Consider the following 21,835-nt stretch of genomic DNA (forward strand, 5'->3'; position numbering starts at 1 on the left):
AACCCGATGTGTACTGTGGCTAGGAGTGCAGGGAGCAGGAGCCGGCACTGACAGCTGAGAGCGGCGGACGCTGGTAACGAAGCTAAATATCGGGTAACCAAGGTAAGGGCTTCTTGGTTACCCGCTGTTTACCTTGAATACCAGCGTCCGCAGAAGCCGGCTCCCTGCTGCCTGCACACGTAGCAAAGTACACATCGGGTAAGTAACCCGATGTGTACTGTGGCTAGGTGTGCTGGGAGCCAGCGCTAAGCGGTGTGCGCTGGTAACCAAGGTAAATATCAGGTTGGTTACCCGATATTTACCTTAGTTACCAAGCGCAGCATGCTTTCACGTGTAGCGACGCTCCAGCGATCCCTGCCAGGTCAGGTTGCTGGTGGGATCGCTGGAGCGTCGTTTAGTGTGACATCTCACCAGCGACCTCTTAGGCCGGTTTCACACATCCGGCTTTTCGCCGGTTTGCCGGATCCGGCGCTCTCCCGTACAGACAATACAGTACAGTGACAGTGCTGTAACTTCCGGGTCACATGCGCCGGTCACATGACAGCATGTGACCGGCGCTTGTTGCGCTGTCACTGTACTGTAGTCACTGTATGGGAGAGCGCCGGATCCGGCAAACCGGCCTTAGCAACTTACCAGCGATCCCTATCAGGTTGTATCGTTGTTGGGATCGCTGGTAAGTTGTTTAGTGTGACTGGGCCTTTAGTGCTACAGAAAAGATCATTGTTCTCGGCACTGAATCGTCCTGTGTAAAAAGCACGAACTTCAGAGAACAATAGAAAGAACAAGTGACCATTGTAGTTTTCTCACAAGCCAACTTTTTTTTTTAACTTGTGGATAACCTTTTTCTTGTTTGGCGCTTTGTGATTCAAGGCATACATTTTTTGCATCATCCTTGAATTATGGTCAAGATGTTCAGAGATAAAAAAAAACATTTTGACATCCCCACCCTACACTTCCCTTACTCCCATTCCTATTACGTGCCTTGAATAACATGATACTTTTGAAAACTTGCATTATTACATTAAGAATCCCAAAGAGAAAGAACAAAAAAGACATTTACCTCTAATGCAGCCATTCGGACCACCTGATTGCTGTGGTAGAAGAAGTTTGGAAGGACATCGAAGATGGATGTTTCAGACAGAATAAGTTTCTTTAAAAAAAAACAAACAAAAAAACTCAGAAGTCGGTGCTCGGATACACACAAAATAGACATTACTCACAAACCTCTATACTCATACAATGAAGACTACAGTTACACCGTCCTCTATTTGATACAAGAAAACAGAGCAAATTACGCCTCAAACGTAGAGACAGTATAGCACAAGAGCCGAAGCGCCCCTCCAACCATGACACACGATTCCCAGTCAGCAGGGTGTGTTTAAGGCTAAACTAAAAAGCTGCAATTTTTGTTTCAGAAATTTGTTATTGAAAATGAGTTTCATTCTTTTGAAATGGGTTGTTCTCATATTTTGGGACATCTGCAGTGTATGAACTCACCCTAAGACAACAATAGGCCCAATTCATCAAAGCTTACACCCCAGAATTCTGGCATAAAGGCTGTGACCCAAACTTGGAGTTGTGCCTAAATTTTGTAACTTTGGAGTTTTAAACATCAATCAGTATGATTCTCCAGGTCAGTATGAATAGCTACCAAACATGTATAGTAAAAATTCGAAAACTTGCAAATAAAAATAATTTCACTTTTCTCGTCATTTATAGCATACAGGGCTGCGTTTTTACGGACACAATTTTAGGGTAGATACAATGTTTTTATTGCCTCTTATTGCAATGTTGCATCCACTAAAAAAAAAAAAGTACGGTAATTCTGGTCTTTTACTTTTTTAGCTATGCTGTTTACCGACTTAATTAATTTTATATTTTGATAGAGTGGACATTTCTGAATGCACAATACAAAATGTGTATTTTTCTTAATCCTTTATTTTCAATGAGGCAAAAGGGGGGTGATTTGAAATTTTGTTTTATAGTTTAATATTTTTGAAAAATGTTTTTCACTTTTTATTGTATTTAATAGACTCCTTAGGGGACTTGAAGCTGCGATCCTCTGATTGCTTCTGCTGTGCAGAGCAGTATATCAGTACTGCTCCGTATAGCAGAGATCACGATCTCCTATGAATGCCAGCTTGCAGCTGACGTTCACAGAAGGATTACAATGACAAACATAGGAGTCATGAGTTGACCCCTGGTTCTCATGTCAACCCATCATTGTCTTGCCATCACATCATGTGTGTGCCGATGGGAGCAAGGAATAGCAAGCTCCCCGCCGGCGCGTATTAAATCCCACTGTCTGAGATTGGCAGTGGAATTTTTATGGTTAACAGCCACATGTGGATCAGCCATCACGTGCAGACAAAGATGCAAGCTCGGCGTGTGAGCTCACATCAAAGGCAGGAACAAGACATACATTTACATCAAAAGACACGAAGGGGTTAAGTGACAGTTCTGCTTAAGAGATTTGTCCTGATTTAACACATTAATGGTCTGTCAGTCTTTGCTCTGAGTCTACACTGTTATAGCACTGTATATACATATAGGGATAGCAGTGTATTTGAACAAGCAGCAGCTCGGGAAAGTGAGAGCAGTGATTAGGAGAACTCTGGAAACTGAAAAATGCTGGGTGACGAGGAATTGTGATTAAGCAAGAATGGTAAGAGTCCTGTCAGGAGCAAGTGGGAGGAGAGCAGCTAAGTGCTATGTAAAAATCTAGGCGTTTGAAATAAGATGTCCAAGTCACCAAAAATATTCCTAAAAAAAACCCAAAACTTCTCTATTGATCATAAGATATAAAAGATAAAAATTGTGATAAACAGTCTTTATAAAGCAATAGGTTGGAAAAAAAAAATTGACATTTGTGGCTTTTGTAATTGATGGCTTGATAAAAGGTTGTCCGTGGCTAAAATTCTACAATTTCTATCTTTATATATTGTGATCAATGCAGAAGTTTTTTTGAGGATTATACCCAGTGCTTGGGATATCCTCTGTTGGATTTGATGGCAATATGGTGGAGAGTTAAGGTACCGTCACACTAAGCAACATCGCTAGCAACATCGCTGCTGATGCACAACTTGCTAGCGATGTTGCTGTGTGTGATATCCAGCAACAATCTGGCCCCTGCTGTGAGGTCGTTGGTTGTTGCTGAATGTCCTGGGCCATTTTTTAGTTGTTGCTCTCCCGCTGTGAAGCACACATCGCTGTGTGTGACAGCGACAGAGCAACAACTAAATGTGCAGTGAGCAGGGAGCCGGCTTCTGCGGACGCTGGTAACCACGGTAAACAGCGGGTAACCAAGAAGCCCTTACCTTGGTTACCCGATATTTACCTTTGTTAACAGCGTCCGCCGCTCTCAGCTGTCAGTGCCGACTCCTGCTCTGTGCACATGTAGCTGCAGTACACATCGGGTAATTAACCCCATGTGTACTGTAGCTAGGAGAGCAGGGAGCCAGCAGTAAGCAGTGTGCGCGGCTCCCTGCTCTGTGCACATGTAGCTGCAGTACACATCGGGTAATTAACCCCATGTGTACTGTGGCTAGGTGTGCAGGGAGCCAGCGCTAAGCGGTGTGCGCTGGTAACCAAGGTAAATATCGGGTTGGTTACCCGATATTTACCTTAGTTACCAAGCGCAGCATGCTTCCACGACGCTCCTGCGATCCCTGCCAGGTCAGGTTGCTGGTGGGATCGCTGGAGCGTCGCTTAGTGTGACATCTCACCAGCAACCTCCTAGCAACTTACCAGCGATCCCTATCAGGTTGTATCGTTGTTGGGATCGCTGGTAAGTTGTTTAGTGTGACTGGGCCTTTAGTCAGAGTAAGCACGGTTTTGAGAGAATGGTGCACAGGAATCTTCCACTATGAACAATGAGAATGAGAAAAGTGGCTGGGATCTTAGGAGTTCACTCCTCTCCTGGAATGAAACTACTGCGCACACTATGCTAATGCTCTGGTGTCCAAGCTCCATGGAAACAAGCTGTCCACTATGAGAGAAAAGCTCTTACAGCCGGAAAATGAAGGCATATAGAAAAAACAAGTCAATTGCAAACATTCTTATTTTCATGCTGTCTAACTAACTAAAGCAATTTAATAACATGAGAATAACTCTTTAAATACAAAATTATGTCATTCACACTTCAATAGTAATAGATTACATAAAATGTAATGACAATGCACCCTTTTGTGTGAATAAAGAACCTGAAATAACGCCTATATCATCATTGTCATCCGAAATATAATTGTGTGCATAATGCTTTGCAAACATCATATCAAAAATTACCTGCAGATTTTCAATGCAAAACTGATGCCCATACATATCAATGGCAGACAAGAAAATGGATTCCACTTGGTTATGGCGAAGCTCATAAGAAGGCAAATGCGAAGCAATAAGGACCTGGAGATTAAGAAAAACAGTTACTAAAGTTAATATTGAACCTAAAATGCCTCTGAAATAGGTCTACTGGCTCAGAATTAGAAGATCAGATGCATACCTGACGGGCCCGCAAAGCTACTTTTGCATTGGTTGTTTTGCTTAGTTGTGTGAGCTCTGTTAAGATATTCAGTAACTCGTCTGTTAATGTAGGGTCACGTCCACATAGCTGATCCTAAATATAAACATATTTACAATAACATTTTTTTCTCATTTTGGAATTAAATATTAACAGCCATATTATGGGAACTGAGTGCATTTTACCAACATTACTGTCAGTGATATTCATAGATATTACATATAAAAACCATACAGTCCATAATTGGCCTCTGTAGAATAGGCTTTTAGTTTAAGGCTATATGCAAATTAAATAGACCAAAAAAATTAGCACCAAAATAATATACAGATTTCTGAATGATTATGATCAAAAGATACAATATTTAATAATTCATATAAATACACAAATTATATTGGATATTGGACATGAATAAAGATAATAAAAAATAACAAGAGTGGTAATCACAGCAAACGTTAATACATAATTAGACGGTAAAATACTAAAACAAAAATTAATATATTTAAAATAAAGCCAAATTATACAAGTAATATGTAATAATAACCAGAAGATGGCAGCAAAGTAATTTAGAATAATATTCAAGCCAGTAAAGTGAAAAGAGATTTATGATACAACAAAGCAATACAAAACCCAAACAGACATATTAGCCCAGACCACAGCTGTGTGTTTCGCAGTCAGCTTTTTCAAGGGGTTTTGTAGCTAGGTGAACAGAGAAGGTTATAAATAGAGCTAAGGGGGAAGTTTACACTATACTTCTATATGTATATACATCATGTGGACAGTCCGTGCCTGTATTCTTGATAGACAAAGAACACCAAACATATATGCAAGTTAGCTCTCAAACTATCCTATAGGTAAATATCTGACCCTTTAATGATCTTTGCAACATAATAAGGTATAAATGCCAAGTCAGAAACTCATTTACAGATAGCTGATTTTAGGGGGTGATGGGTTCCATGTTTCTGTGCGTACCTTCTGTATGACTACTATTTACAAACAATCTGAGCCTTAAGTCAATAAAAGGTTACATTTTCTTCCTTTTAATGCCGAATCTGCTCTTGCAGATGACATGCCTCACACATACATGCTTTCATATGATCTATTGGGGCACTGGCAGTCTACCTTCAATCTATGACAGTTAAGAGCAGGAATAAGATAGCTACAATGTTTTCAACCAACATCTGCATATCTAAAATTTCTCCGATACTCAGGTCAGAAACGTTGGGCGAGTGAAGTCTGTTTGGTATTCCATATGTAATGTGAGTGTGCAATTATTTTCTCACCTATAATTCGTATGCCATGTGTTAGGTTTTCATTCTACAGTCATTTACAGGACCACATTCAGGGTGCACCTAGTAACCCAAGTAGCATATTTTATTAAACCTCTAGTTTTGCTGATGGAGGTAGCAATTAGAACACGCAAAGTACGATTTTTACTGGGGGCTATGTTGCTTACAAAGGCTATCTGCTTAGTTTTTACACTGTCAGTTTGGGATGACAGACTGCCTTTAGAGTGTTTTTGCCATTTCATAAAACAATTGCAAGCATATGTGTCGCGGGCGGAGGAGGGGACGCTGCGCTCTCCCACTGCTCGGGTCCGGCTGCTGCTGCTCGGTGGTGGCTCTAGCGGTGGGCCGGATCCCGGGGACTCGAGCGGCGTTCCTCTCCCGTGAGTGAAAGGGGGGAATTGATTGTGGGGATTTGATATTGTCCGTGACGCCACCCACGGTTGTGGTGAGATTGGTGACACCACCGCTGCTCTGGACGGGGATCCCGGGAGCAATGACAGGGAGCAGCCTGGATGTTAGTTCTCCCCTCCGTGGGTAGGGGGGGTTGGTTGTCCCGGGGCCCGGTGAGGGGGTAGGGATGGATGGCAGGCGGGTTACAGGGCCTGGTTAGGTGCAGGGTCGCAGGGGCAGCGCTGTGCCGCACGGCACGGTGGTACTCACTCAGCCAGTAACGAATACACAGTCTCCGGTAAAACAAACGGTTGGATGGACGGGTCCCACAGACGGCTGCGGTGTTTCTCCTCCCGGCAGGTTGATGGTGACTGCCTTTCCCTGCACCTGTGTAGTGTGTACGGTTACAATGGGTTCCCACCGGTAACCCGCTCCCCAGCTTGGATATGTGCTGAAAGAGCCCCTTTTGCCCGCAGGCTCTGGCCCTGGGAACTTTAGCCTTGGCGGTGACTGTGTTTCCCTTTAACGGTTGGACTGTTGCCTTCTATCGGGACTTGGCTGCTGGGAAACCCTGGAGGTTCCCTTCGCTAACGGATTTGACAAATTGCACGGCGACTCCTAGCCTTATCGGGGTCCGTAAGCCCCTGCCGGATGGTGCTGGCTTCTCTTTGCGTACTGGTCCGGTATCGCCGGGCCACCGACCGTCCACGGTCCTTACGGCTAGCTCCAATAGGCCTCTCCTGCAGACGGTCACCACCGTCTGCCAACTTTGCTGTTTCGTCCGGGCCACACACCCGGACCACTTTCTGTCTGCTCCTCTACCACTTCACTTCCTTTCACTTCCAACTCTAAAACTCAACTCCTTCCTTTTCCCGCCTCCAGGACTGTGAACTCCTCGGTGGGCGGGGCCAACCGCCTGGCCCACCCCCTGGTGTGGACATCAGCCCCTGGAGGGAGGCAACAAGGATTTTGTTTGACTTAGGTGTGCCTGACCGGGGTGTGGGGTGTGTTGGTGTAGTACCTGTGATGTCCTGGCTTGTCCAGGGCGCCACATTTGCAGTTGCTTAAAGGGGTTGTCTGGTCTTTTGTTAAAAGGTGCGGTCACTTTTTGTAAATGAAGACTTCTGAATCCTTACAGTGAGCAGTGCGCATGCTGTCAGGATTCACTGGTATTGCCGGTAAGAGGAGAACTATCACTGCTCACCCAGGCTCAATTCACTTGTATGGAGCGAGGATGGACATGTCTAGTAAGAATGTGGTTGGAAATATGATGCAAATACCGGTGAATCTTAACAGCATGCATTGACTGAGCGACTACAGACCTTTATTAGAAGACCGGTTAACCTCTTTAAAGTGACCCTCTGCCCTAGTAATGAAAAGTGGCTATATGTAATGTAAAGTAACCAGCACCTGCAGCCCTCCATTCACTGCCACATCCTCTGCATCATGTTATACAGCAGGGGAAGCTGAGCAGACTGAGATATAGTTTTATGGGAAAAGATTCAATATAATCGGTGTTTTTAAAATTAAAAAAAGCTCTCTTCTTTCTGGGATTTTCAGTCCAATGGGCGGTCTCATCAGGGAGTGAGAGTTACTGCTCTATGCACACTTATACAATGACAGCTGTCAGTCACTGATAGCCCCGCCCACTGGACCGAAAATCCCAGAGAAAGCAGAGGATTAAATGATTAAAACAAAGGTTATACTGAATCTTTTCTCATTAACCTATATAAAAATCCGCTCACCTTCCCCTGCTCTATAACACGGTGCCTGCAGATTGGACTTCATTTTTTATGGTGACAGGTCCCCCTTAAGCTAGACATGGCTGCCATTTGATGGTCCACTTTCAGGAAATAGTTAGTGTATAGCAGTACACTTTCTAAGGTATGTAATCTATGTGGTTTACAAGCAGTTACTTTTTTTTTTTTTTTTTTTTTTTAACATTTTCAGCTTAAAAGTAGACTTTTGATTTCTTCAGTTTTGGAGATTTTATAAAGATAGGTGCATGTAGACTATGTCAAGGACTGGCACCATGGCTTATTCCTTCTGAAGACAATACTAAGGACCAGGAGGAACTCGAGTGGAAGACAAGAGATTCTGCTGCTAAATAGGAAAGGTTTCCTTACAATAAGGGGTACTTTGCACACTGTGACATCGCAAGCCGATGATAGCGATGCCGAGCGCGATAGTACCTGCCCCCATCGCACATGCGATATCTTGTGATAGCTGCCGTAGCGAACATTATCGCTACGGCAGCTTCACACGCACTTACCTGCCCTGCGACGTTGCTCTGGCCGGCGACCTGCCTCCTTCCTAAGGGGGCGGGTCGTGCGGCGTCACAGCGACGTCAAATGGCAGGTGTCCAATAGAAGCAGAGGGGCGGAGATGAGCAGGACGTAACATGCCGCCCACCTCCGTCCTTCCGCATAGCCGGTGGAGGCAGGTAGGAGATGCATTATAGCAGCTTTAAAAAAAAAAAAAAAGGGGGTGGGCTGAATGATTTCCTCAGTTCACACAACATTGTTGGTTATAAATGATTTAGTGAACAAATATATATAATTGGTGGAGGAAGGTTGAACTAGATGGACCTAGGTCTTTTTTTTTTAGCATACAGTGGGGGAAGTATTTGATCCCTTGCTGATTTTGTAAGATTGCCCAGTGTCACTCCATGATCTTAATGTGCTTCTTTTTGAGCTACTCCTTTGATGCCTTGGCTGTATGTTTTAGGTCATTGGCGTGCTGGAAGACCCAGCCATGACCCATTTTTAATGTCCTGGTGGAGGGAAGGAGGTTGTCACTCACGATTTTATGGTACATGGCTCCATCTATTGTCCCATTGATGCCATGAAGTAGTCTTGTGCCCTTAGCAGAGGAACACCCCCAAAAAATAAAGTTTCCCCATCCATGCTTGACAGTGGGCATGGTGTTCTTTGGGTCATAGGCAGCATTTCTCTTTCTCCAAACACGGCGATTTCAGTTAATGCCAAACAGCTCAATTTTTGTCTCATCTGACCACAGCACCTTCTCCCAATCACTCTCAGAATCATCCAAGTGTTCATTCGCATACCCTAGATGGGCGTGCACATGTGCCTTATTGAGCTGTGGGACTTTGCGGATACTGCAGGATTTTAATCCATTATGGCATAATGTGTTACTGAAGGTTTTCTTGGTGACAGCGGTCCCAGCTGCCTTGAGATCATTAACAAGTTGCCCCTGTGTAGTTTTAGGTGATTGCTCACCTTCCTCATGATCCTGGATACCCCACAAGGTGAGATTTTGCATGGAGCCCCACATAAATGTCGAATGACAGTCATTTTGTATTTTTTCCATTTTATTACTATTGAACCAACAGTTGTCTCCTTCTCACCCAGCATCTTATTTATGGTTTTGAAGCCCATTCCAGCCTTGTTCAGGTCTATGATCTTGTTCCTGACATCCTTAGAAAGCTCTTTGGTTTTACCCATGTTGTCGAGTCTGGCTGATTAATTGAGTGTGTGGACAGGAGTCTTTAATACAAGTGACAATTTAAAACCGCTGTCTTTAATGTAGGTAAAAAGATGAGTAGTCTAACTGGTCTGTAAGAGCCAGAACTCAATGGTTGGTAGGGGATCAAATACTTATTTCTCTCTGCAAAATGCACATACATTTATATAATTTAGACAATGTGAGTTTCTGGATTTTATTTTTGATATTCTATCTCTCACTGTTAAAATTAACCTACCCTTAAAGGGAACCTGTCACGTAGAATATGCGTTCTGACCTATTAGCAGACGCATGTGTGCCCTAATTACACCTCCCTACCCATCCCTGTGCTGTAAAATTGTATAATATGAAAGTAACAAAAAACGTTTTATTACCTTTAAATTTCGTATGTAAATAGCAGGGAATGTGGTCACAGGGGTGGCGCCTTGCCCTATGGACGTCTGCATATTTTCGTGGTATCACGCCCCTGTGGGCGCGATACCATGGAGCAACGTCCCCGTGATAGGTCAGAACGTATATTCTAGGTGACAGGTTCCCTTTAAAATTAGACTGTTCAGGTCTTTGTCAGTGGGCAAACTTACAAAATCAAATACTTATTTACCCCACTGTATGTAACTAGACATATACTTAAGTTATATATATGGCCTTCCCACATCTTAAACTTTAACGTTTAGGACATCTCTGCTTAGGACACCTATTTGCTCACAAATATGCATTTTGTATGAAAAGTTATACGATATGCCAGTTGACTAGTGTAAGAATATACATGCATATATAGGTTTAATTTGCTCTTATTATTTTGTAATTTGTTTTATTTGTACATGTCAAAAGTGTGAGAAAGGTTTCATCTCAAATATCCAGGCTAAATAATGTTTACCTATAAAATAGCAAATATGTATTTCATTTAAATAAAAAAGACGCTGTCACCAAAAAATATGGCGGTAGGTGAGTATATCAACACATTGACACCTACTGTACATTACACTACACTACCATTTACACAGATTTAGAAAGCAAAAAAATGAATGGGAGTGCTTCTTTAAAGGACTATCATGTGGGCCTGAGGAATATCAATGTGAAATGCAGTTAGATAAAATTAAAAGGGTTATCCACTAAGTAGACAACCCTTTCTCAGTTGCTATGATCCCTAGTATAAAATAAAAATAAAAATAAAAATAAAAATTTTATCCCTTGACCATACTGGTTGTTACAACTAACTACACCGTGTGCGGAATTATTAAGCAAGTTGTATTTTAGAGGATTTTTTCATTGACCAACAACTATGTTCTCAATCAACCCAAAAGACTCAAGTAGCAAAGCTTAATATTTTTGGAAGTTAGAGTGGGGTTGCTTTAGATTTTATCTATTTTAGGAGGATAACTATTACTGTGCAGAATTATTAGGCAACTTAAGAAAAAACAAATATATACCCATCTCACTTGTTTATTTTCACTAGGTAAACCAATATAACTGCACAAAACTTAGAAATAAACATTTCTGACATGCAAAAACAAAACCCCAAAAAATAGTGACCAATATAGCACCCTTTCTTTATGACACTCAACAGCCTAACATCCATAGATTCTGTCAGTTGCTTGATCTGTTTATGATCAACACTGCGTTCAGCAGGGACCACAGCCTCCCAGACACTGTTCCGAGAGGTGTACTGTTTTCCCTCCCTGTAGATCGTACATTTTATAAGGGAACACAGGTTCTCTATGGGGTTCAGATCAGGTGAACAAGGGGGTCATGTCATAATTTTTTTTCATCTTTTAGACATTTACTGGCCAGCCACGCTGTGGAGTAGTTGGATGCATGTGATGGAGCATTGTCCTGCATGAAAATCATGTTTTTCTTGAATGATACCGACTTCTCCCTGTACCACTGCTTGAAAAAGTTGTCTTCCAGAAACTGCCAGGAGGTCTGGGAGTTGAGCTTCAATACATCCTCAACCCGAAAAGGTCCCACAAGTTCATCTTTGATGATACCAGCCCATACCAGTACCCCACCTCTACCTTGCTGGGGTCTGAGTTGGAGTGGAGCTCTCTGCCCTTTACTGATCCAGCCTCTGGCCCATCCATCTAGCCCATCAAGAGTCACTCTCATTTCATCAGTCCATAAAACCTTTGAAAAGTCAGTCTTAAGATATTTCTTGGCCCAGTCTTGACGTTTTATCTTATGATTCTTGTTCAAAAGTTGTCGTTTTTCAGCCTCCTTTACCTTGGCCATGTCCCCTTGTGCTTTTTGATACTGCAGTAACGTTGCAGCTCTGAAACATGACCAAACTGGTGGCAAATGGCATCTCGGGAGCTTCACGCTTGATTTTCCTCAATTCATGGGCAGTTATTTTGCGCCTTATTTGCCCAACACGCTTCTTGCGACTCTGTTGGCTATTTGCCATGAAACGCTTGATTGTTCTGTGATCACGCTTCAAAAGTTTGGCAATTTCAAGACTGCTGCATCCCTCTGCAAGATATCTCACAATTTTGGACTTTTCAGAGCCCGTCAAATCTCTCTTCTGACCCATTTTGCCAAAGGAAAGGAAGTTGCCTAATAATTAGGCACACCTTATATAGGATGTTGATGTCATTACACCACACCCCTCCTCATTAGAGATGCACATCACCTGATTTACTTAATTGGTAGTTGTCTCTCAAGTCTATACAGCTTGGAGTAGGACAACATGTATAAAAAGTATCATGTGATCAAAATACTAATTTTCCTAATAATTCTGCACATGGTGTAGTCATAGGCTAATAATTTAATAACATTAGGTTATACTAACCCCTGGGGCTGCCGTTGTTCCTGCCAATTTTGTGCCAGGTCTCCCAGGGCTTGCATGACATTGTAATACTACGTGAGGCCTGCAGCCATCCGAGCCTGCTTCCCTCTCCCTTACTTTGGAGGATACCGGCACCTATAAAAAGTGAGAGCTGCTAACTTTTTTTAGATGTCAGGTATGTCTGAAGGAAGGGAGAGTGAAGCGGACGCCTATTCGCTGCAGGGCTCACGTGGCATAACAATGTCATGCAAGCCCCAGGAGACCAGCAGTAGAAATCACAGGAATGGCACTGGAGGCAAGTATGAGATGTTTTTACTTTATATGGTGAAATATAGCAATTGATAAGAGATTGACAGAGTATTGGATAAGCTTTTTAAGTTTCATAGAATACAAATAGGCAGATTGATTAATTACTTTACCCTAAGGGTGTAAAGTAAAACGTGTTCTAGGAAAGCATGGAAACCTTGCAGGGAACAAAAAAAGACCATTATATCCAAAAGAGCCAGATTGGAGTGTGAAGAGATAGATTTGACCACACTGATTGGTTGTTACAAATATCTATTAATAAGCTAATCATCTCAATAACATTAGCAGTAGTCTGAGCAATGAAGCTTTGCCTCATAAATTTTTGTAGTAGCCCCCTACAATGTCTACCAATACTCCTAAATGTCAAAAATGCAAAAAGAAAGCTATACAAAACACCTCGTTTAATTTCAGCCCATTCCATCCAGAAGAATATATTTTCAATCAGCGCCAAAAGTGTATGAGGGTGGAAAGGATTAAATTACAATACACGCTAGACCTTTCTATAGTGGTGTACAGCATACATTAATAATTATATACCAAGCACACAAAATACAGGCACATTAATTGAATTTTTCTTGTCCTCATTCTCACAGTCTGCAAGCACAAGCCTGCAAGCAGTTCCCTTACAAGGCCTGACGTTTTCCCGTCATCCCTGTGTAATTACACACTTGAATGGCTGGACACTGAAGAAAATTGAAGGCCTGAGCTAGGAACAGCTGCCATTTTCTCTCTCCATCACGCAGCTATGATTGCTTGAGAAATGAACAGGCCCAGCTCAAAGCTACTCCAGAATTCTCAGAGGAAATACAGTTCTGTGTTCGAATAATGAGATTCTTAAGGCAAGCGTTACTTAGAATCACACTAGCTAACCGAGCACTCGCCCCTCTCACAAATTAAAACATATGAGATTCAAGGCCAAGATCACAGCCTTCATCATAAGCAAGATGATTATATTCTCAGAGGTCCAGTCTCGTATTCAGCGTTAGGAGACATAATATATTGATATATTTATTGTAACTCCCCTATACCAAGTCTAAAAGCTAATCTATAAATGCCAATTGCTATACCTAAAATCGATGAGTATGTACTAAAGGGATTCGGAGATGTGACACATTAACAATTGTTCATGCATTGGCCATGACAGAGAAGGGGGCTGGCTTACTGATTGACAGACAGACAACCCCTTCACATACACAACGCTAGCACGCTGACACAAAAAACACTGCGCCGAACCTAAGCTAGAATTTAGAGCTGCAGTGTAAAGACTGGTGACTTTACTCAAGAGGATATTAACAAAAATCCATCTTCTCTAGAATACATTTTTTGTTTTGGAATTTGCTCCAAAAGAGTTCAGCAGCAAGATTGAGGCCAGCTGGCCGCCACTTTGCCAACCCATAGACGGCCACCAAAGGTTTTAAAAATGAATTATTATTTTCTGCACGCTCTCCTCTGCCTCGTTACAGCCACTGCGTGATAAATTCAGTTGAACGTAGACTACATGTGCTCCTGGTAGCTCCTCCCTGCAGCCTATACATTGTATCCTGTAAAGTATTGAAGCGTTCTGAATATTTGAGGTTCTTGTAGTTCTCCCAGCAGCCCATATAATCGAGCCAGTACAGTGGTAAATGACCTAGAGCAGGGCTGGGGGCAAAGTGTGGCCTGAAGGTCACATCCAGCCCTCTGGCTGTACCAGTCTGGCCCGCAGACCGAGACAGCTGAAGAATTGAAAAACAGTGGACTGCGGGCTGCACTGTGTTGTTCCCACCGTCCCGTCTGCTGCCACTGTATACACACACACACACACACACACACACACACACACACACAGTGTGTCCACCCATAGCCTGTCCACCGCCATTAACTTGAGAACGGCGGCAGCTATAGGAATAGAAGTGGTGTCTAGGTATAGTAAAGTAGCCATGCGCTACGTAATGAAACCCCCTATAGCGCCACCTGGTGAAAAACAACGGAGTTGGCATTTTTATCTCGAAAACGGAACGAGATAGAGAAAAAAAAGTGAATTACAAAATTGTAGGGCATCATCAATTCAATACGAATTGACACCTTGCATACAGAAATGCTATGATATGAAACCCATGACCCCCCCCCCCCGAACACATTGAATGCTGGTCACGCATATGGCGCTCATTTAACTTTGATGCTCAAAGTAGCCATCATCAGCTGCAATGTACATCTAGACTCTGGACAGCATACTGTATCTTGCTGCACGTTGTGCAATATGGTAGGTGACATCTTTGCACAAGCATCTGTGGTACGCCGTCGTAGGTCCTGCAATGTTGGTGGAGGGGTCGCATACACCTGCTGTTTGATGTAACCTCACAGAAAGAAGTCCAATGGGGTCAAGTCAGGTGAGCGTGGAGGCCACTCCACGCAGCCACCATACCCAATGACTTCTAGGAAGGTCTACATGGGGTATCGCTTCACGTCCGCAGCCTTGTGAGTTTTACACGTTCTAATCATAGCATTTCTCTACGCAAGGTGTCGATTCGTATTGAATTGATGATGCCCTACAAGTTTGTAATTCACGTTTTTTCCTGTATCTCGTTCCATTTTCGAGATAAAAATGCTAACTCCGTTGTTTTTACCAGGTAGTGCTATAGGTGGTTTCACTGCGTAGCGTATGGCTACTTTACTATACCTAGACACCACTTCTATTCCTATAGCTGCCGCCGTTCTCAAGTTAATGGCGGTGGACAGGATATGGGTGGACACATAGATAGATAGATAGATAGATAGATAGATAGATAGATCGATATCTGTGTGGCTATATGAGGGCGCATACTAGTTATAGGAGGCTATGTGCAGGCTTGTAGTGTAAATAGAAGGCTATATGGGGCTCATAACGTATATAGGACGCTATATACAACATGGCCATAAAATAACCTAAGGTAGGGGGGCGTGGCTTGAGCTTGATGGCAGGCGGACGCTTTCTCTAAGAGCTCCGCAGGCTGAGGCGGCAGATTACAAATTACAACCCATCAGGCACCTCCAAACATGCCTGGAAAGAAAGGCACAGACAAACCAAGCAGACCACCAGCGCTGAGGAGCGGCAGCACAGCGGTGGATCACTTTTTCAGAAGTGGGAAGCTGTCCCCGGGTCCCAGGCCTGCTCCTGTCATGGCACCTTCGACCACGAGGCAGACGCTTGCAGCAGGAGGAATTAGCAGAGGACATGGTGTGGAAGCGGCAGGGGAGACTCACATCACAGAGGTACAGAGCGGTGTCAGTGCAGCGCTGACAGGATCAAGCTCTCCACGTGTTTTCCAGACACCAGCGGTGCAGGGGAATACAGGAGGAGAGCCCGCTGTGAGACATATACAGGAGGAGGGAGGAGGGGGAATTCCAACCTCACAGCAAAGATCAGGAGGTCAGGCTGATGCAGAGAACAGGAGCGTGGGTGCTGAGGGAATTAACCCTGTAAGCACAGACAGCATGAACTCTCAAGGGATATCAGGTTCCCAGGAAAACTCATCCCCAAACAATCAGGGGAAGCAAACTGGAGGCCAAATCACACCTATAGTTAACCCTGGCTGTCTCTCTGCAGAAACAGATAGCATATTGCAATTACTGTCAGCTCTCCCTACCAAAAATGATCTAGACATACTAGTGACCAAAATGGAGGCGGCACATGAAAGGGCCCTGTCTATTGTGAAAGGGGACATTGACGCTCTGGATACACGCACAACAGCAGTGGAAAAAGACGTATTTACATTATTTGAAAGAGTTAACACACTGGAGCAAGATCTCTCCAATTCCAGAACACACCTGCAAAATGTCGCCATTCTATTAGATGATCAAGAGAATAGGGGAAGGCGAAATAATATCCGATTGAAAGGCATTCCAGAAGTGATAACAGCCAATGCCCTGCTCAAGTCTGTAACTCTAATATTCAACAAGGTGATGGGGGCTGCTGAGGATACCACCTATGTGATTGATAGGGTCCACAGAGTGTTCCGCCAAGGCCCGGGGGATACTGCCCAACCAAGAGATGTTCTGTGCAGACTACATTACTACACCGATAAAGAAGCCATACTGAGAAATGCATGGACCTATGGAACTGTCTCATATGAAGGGTCTGAAGTCAAGCTCTTTCCTGACATATCATCCAGAACCCTGTACATGAGACGCCAACTTATGCCAATTTTGCAAAAGATCAAAGATAAAGGAGCATCCTACAGATGGGGACATCCATTTCACCTAATAGTTCGCCACAAAGGGGACCAATTCCTGCTGAAGCGTCCGGAGGAAGTGGAAAGTCTCTTCCAATTTCTTGATACGCCTGCGGTGGAAATTCCTAACTGGCTACTGATGGACAGACCTGCCGGGTTACCCCAAAGAAAAAGAGGAAGTAGACGTCTGCCTGCGAGATATCAGAAAAGTTCCAGGGACTTCGTGCCGATCGGTTATTGTTCCCAGGAGGAGCCAGATTGATGACTCGGGTTTGATCATGGTTTTTTGTCTCATGGTGGGAGGAGCGGGAGATAGGCCATATTTTTAGGCCTGGTGTGGTCATCATAATATTGTATTAAGGTCTTGCGAAATGTCCTGAAGTATTCATGCTTTTCGCTCTTTTTTTTTTTTTTTCTTCTTCCCCCCCCCCTTCTCTCTCCCCCCCTCCTCTCCATGTGGGTTATAAGGACCCTTGAATTGTTAAGTTTTGAGGATAGTCTGGAAATTTTGGTAGTCATCTAAGTTCTGTGCCTCTCACCGCCCTGTCCCAGTATGGGGGGGTGAGATGTGGGTTTGTAGTTTAAAATAGCAATGTCATTTTTGCCTAGAGCCTGTTCAGCTTCTGCCCTTGGTCTTCCACGCACCCCAAGGGTGGTTCTCCCGTTAGGAGGGCACCAGGTCTCCGAAAGTTTCAGTGAGACTGTATAGTTTTAGAGTGTATAATTGTACTGGTCGTTCTTTTAGGCCAGCCGGTACGGTCTATAATTATATTTTGTCTAACTCTTAACGTACTCTTTCTCTAACTCATTATCCTTTTCTCCTTCTTGGTTTCTTTCTTTCTTCTGCGTTTTTTCTCTCTGTAGGGTCTGAACCCTTCTCTCTCCTTCCTGACTTTTCTGACCCCCTCTTCCCTTCCATCCCCTATCCCACTCTCTCATATCCCGTCCTCTCCCGTAGGGGGTACACCACAGCTCTTGACATAACTATGCACAGATCAGGGGTCTCGGAAGTGAAATATGGGACACTAAATGTAAAAGGACTACATAGCCCGGGTAAGAGGTCTATCCTGGCAAACTCGTTAAAAAAAAATGGGGTCCAAGTTGCCTTTCTGCAGGAAACGCATTTATGCAAACATAAACCATTCAAACTAACATCACGCTGGTTCCCTGAGGCATACCATAGCTTCTCACCAGACCCGAAGTCCCGAGGAACTAGCATCCTCATCGCTCGCGCAATTCCCTGGGAGTTCATGGACTCTCGCAGTGATGACATGGGCAGACTATTAATGGTGAAGGGCAGGATCGCCAGGCATATTTACACTCTGGTATCCATATACCTTCCCAATATAGGGCAGATTGACACCCTGGCGGGATTTCTGGAGTCAATGGAGGACTTCGTGGAGGGGACACTCATACTAGGGGGGGATCTCAATATTGCTCTAAACCCAGCGCAGGACACTTCGACAGGCACTTCGGCACATCCTACATCAGCTCTCCGCAGGCTGCGGTGCATGTTACATGAACAGCAGCTTGTGGATACATGGAGACTTCTGCACCCGTCCGATAAAGACTACTCTTTCTATTCAAATGCACATGGAGTGTACTCCAGACTGGATTACTTTTTTGTGAAACACAAAGACCTTGAAAGGATCTCTAAAGCCCAGATAGACAACATAACCTTCTCTGACCACGCACTCTGCACAGTGTCGGTCTTGTTGCAGTCCCCGATTCCACAGCAGTGGCAGTGGAAGCTGAACACTTCCTTGCTGGAGGACCCGGGAAGCCTGCAGATGGTACAGAATTCTTTGACAGAATACTTTACAATGAATGCGGGTGGGGACACTTCACCAACAACGGTTTGGGAGGCTCACAAGTGCGTCATTAGGGGGGTGCTCATACAGCAAGGGGCAAGGAGAAAGAGGGAAAGGGAATTGGAGGTTAACAGGTTGCTCACACAGCTGAGGGATTTAGAGACACAACATAAGCAGATGCCCTCAGCAGAGTTGGGGGGATCCTTATTTAAAGTTCGGGATGAATTGCGGAAATTACTTAACAACAAGGCAAAGGGGGTCCTTAATAGATGCCGTAGACACTTCTATGAATACGGGAACAAGTGCAGCAGGACTTTAGCGAGAGCACTCAGACAACAACAGGCGACAACCTTTATATCAAAAATATCCCCATCACATCCCCAGGGTTCAATATTACACTCTTCGGTAGAAATAGCGGAGGCGTTCCAAAAATTCTATGAGTCCTTATATAATCTAGAGACAAATGACCCTGCAAAGTCAAAATCATCTTTTGAAAGAAAAATTTCAGAGTACCTCAGAGAAGCAAAAATGCCGAGGTTGGAAGATTCTGACATAGCTATGTTAGAAACTCCAATCTCAAAGCAAGAACTGGTGGACGCAATTACGTCATCAAAACCGGGAAAAGCTCCAGGGCCGGATGGCCTTCCCCTGATTTACTATAAAAAATTTACAGAGATGATATCTCCACACCTCCTGTCAGCATTAAATTCCAGGGCCTCAGAGGGCTCAACCCCTAATGCAGATTCGTTGAGAGCACATATTACGGTATTACCAAAAATAGGGAAAGATCCAACACAATGCGCCAGTTATCGCCCGATATCCCTGCTGAATGTGGACACAAAATTATTTGCCAAGATCTTAGCGAACAGGTTGGCTCCTTTTCTTTCTTCAATAATTCATCCAGATCAGGCGGGCTTCATGGCAGGCCGTGAGGCACGGGATAATACTGTTAAGGCCATTAATCTGATACATAAAGCTAAAATGGGGGGTCTACCGTCTATGCTTCTGTCAACAGATGCCGAAAAGGCTTTCGACAGAGTAGACTGGACCTTTATGGAAGCCACGCTCGGTTGTCTTGGGTTGGGACGCGGCATGATGAATTGGATCATGTCTTTATACTCGGTACCCTCGGCAAGAGTCCGGGTAAATGGGATTCTGTCCGACCCATTTAAAATATCTAACGGCACCCGGCAAGGATGCCCATTGTCTCCGCTAATCTTCATCCTGACGCTAGAACCCTTCCTCAGACATGTACGAGCCAATTCTGATATTACAGGCATTGGGGTTGGCCAGGCAACACATAAAGTAGCTGCATATGCGGATGATCTTCTGTTTTTCGTTTCGGCACCAAGGATTTCGCTCCCAAACTTAATGAGGGAGTTTCAGAAATTCTCCAGCCTATCAAACTTTAAGATAAATTTCACAAAATCTGAGGCTCTCAACATAAATCTTACTTTTAAAGAAGTGGAAGAGTTGAAAACATCGTTTAGTTTTCGATGGGCAGCCCAATCCCTAAATTACCTGGGGGTACGTCTGACCAGTGACTTGGGTCTACTTTACTCACAGAACTTCCCATCTCTGTTATCTAGTATCAGGAAAGACTGTGACAGATGGGGGAAATTATTATTCTCCTGGTTTGGCAGATGCCAGATATATAAAATGAATGTCCTACCCAGAATTCTTTACCTGTTACAGGCGCTCCCAATCAAAATACCGTCTGGATTCTTCAAATCTCTGGAATCCATTCAGTCTTCGTTCATTTGGGGAGGTAAATCGGCACGCATAAAAAGAGCTATCTTACACAGGACCAAGGGGGGTGGGGGGATTGGGTTGCCAGATATAAGAAGATATCACTTAGCTGGGCATCTTACTAGAATGATTGACTGGTGCAGGAACGGGTCTCAGAAGGCGTGGGTACAGATAGAGCAGTCCTTTTCCCCAATACCCCTCAACAAATTACCGTGGGTACTCTCTGAGGTCCCTGCAAGATTGAAATCACATCCAACTATCGGACCAACCGTGACATACTGCAATACTGGGAAGGTGCAATCGGAGTTGATACCCAGACACTCGAGCCTGACACCGATCTTGAGCCATCCTGCTTTTGAACCAGGTAGAACAGACCCAGTATTTCAGGCATGGGTTCGGGGCGGGGTGGACCGGGTGGAAGACTTTGGGATTCGGGACAACTGGCCGCAGGTGGAGGGTTTGGGGGTTAGACAGGATCCCATCCCACTGGGTCTATGGAGATGCTTACAATTGACGCATTTTTTCAGTAGTCTCCCAGCTAGGACCCACTTTCAACGTCCTAAGACACAGTTTGAAAAATTGTGTATGGGTTCAGGCACAATACGACATTCGCTTTCAGTGGTTTATTCACTTTTGTCTTCGTCCCCTGACCAACAACTTCCCCCGTTTGCTTCACAATGGGAATGTGAGTTGGGTATTCAGCTGACACCAATACAGTGGGAACGGATCTTCAGATTGGCACACACATCTTCCATCAGCTCCAGGTTCCAGGAGGCTAGCTATAAACTGTTATCCAGATGGTACAGAGTACCCTCCAGGTTACATGTCATGTTTCCAACAGTAGACCCCACATGTTGGAGATGTGGCACAGCAGAGGGTAACATTTTACATGTGTTTTGGGGGTGTGAGGCGATCCGGCCCTTCTGGAAGGGAGTGTCCGACACCATTCGCCAGGTTACTGGCAATGACGAGGAGCTGGGACCTGCTGCTGCCCTATTGCATCACTGTGGGGTCCCTGAAAAAACCTATAAGAATTCTTTGAGGAAATTCCTTATTATGGCTGCGAGAGTATGCATACCTGAAAGATGGAGGAGCACGACCCCTCCCACGTTGGTCCAATGGATCAATAAGGTCAATGACCTCATGTACATGGAGGATTTAACCTCCTCGCTGCATGATACATATGAGAAATTCTGGTCCACTTGGCGAGAATGGTTGGACTTCCAACATTCAGAGGAATATAGCGTCCTGGTGGGGGGCGATGTGGCTGCCGATGGAACCGCAGTTTGCAACACTTAGCTGAATTCCCCTCCCTACCCCCCCCC

At 44.2% G+C, this 21,835-nt stretch overlaps 1 protein-coding gene across 1 annotated transcript in view; it reads right to left on the minus strand.

Annotated features, from left to right (window-relative positions):
* The window catches only part of ACACA (acetyl-CoA carboxylase alpha), a 776,656-nt gene that overhangs the window by 522,194 nt on the left and 232,627 nt on the right, over nt 1-21,835 (minus strand). The window contains exons 25-27 of the mRNA XM_075335853.1: nt 4,496-4,609; nt 4,285-4,398; nt 1,061-1,150 (exon numbers count right to left, since the gene is read on the minus strand). Coding sequence (XP_075191968.1) covers nt 1,061-1,150; nt 4,285-4,398; nt 4,496-4,609 — 318 coding nt within the window. The remainder of the gene's footprint in view (nt 1-1,060; nt 1,151-4,284; nt 4,399-4,495; nt 4,610-21,835) is intronic.

Source organism: Anomaloglossus baeobatrachus, chromosome 2 (assembly GCF_048569485.1).
Source record: "Anomaloglossus baeobatrachus isolate aAnoBae1 chromosome 2, aAnoBae1.hap1, whole genome shotgun sequence".
Classification (NCBI taxonomy): domain Eukaryota; kingdom Metazoa; phylum Chordata; class Amphibia; order Anura; family Aromobatidae; genus Anomaloglossus; species Anomaloglossus baeobatrachus.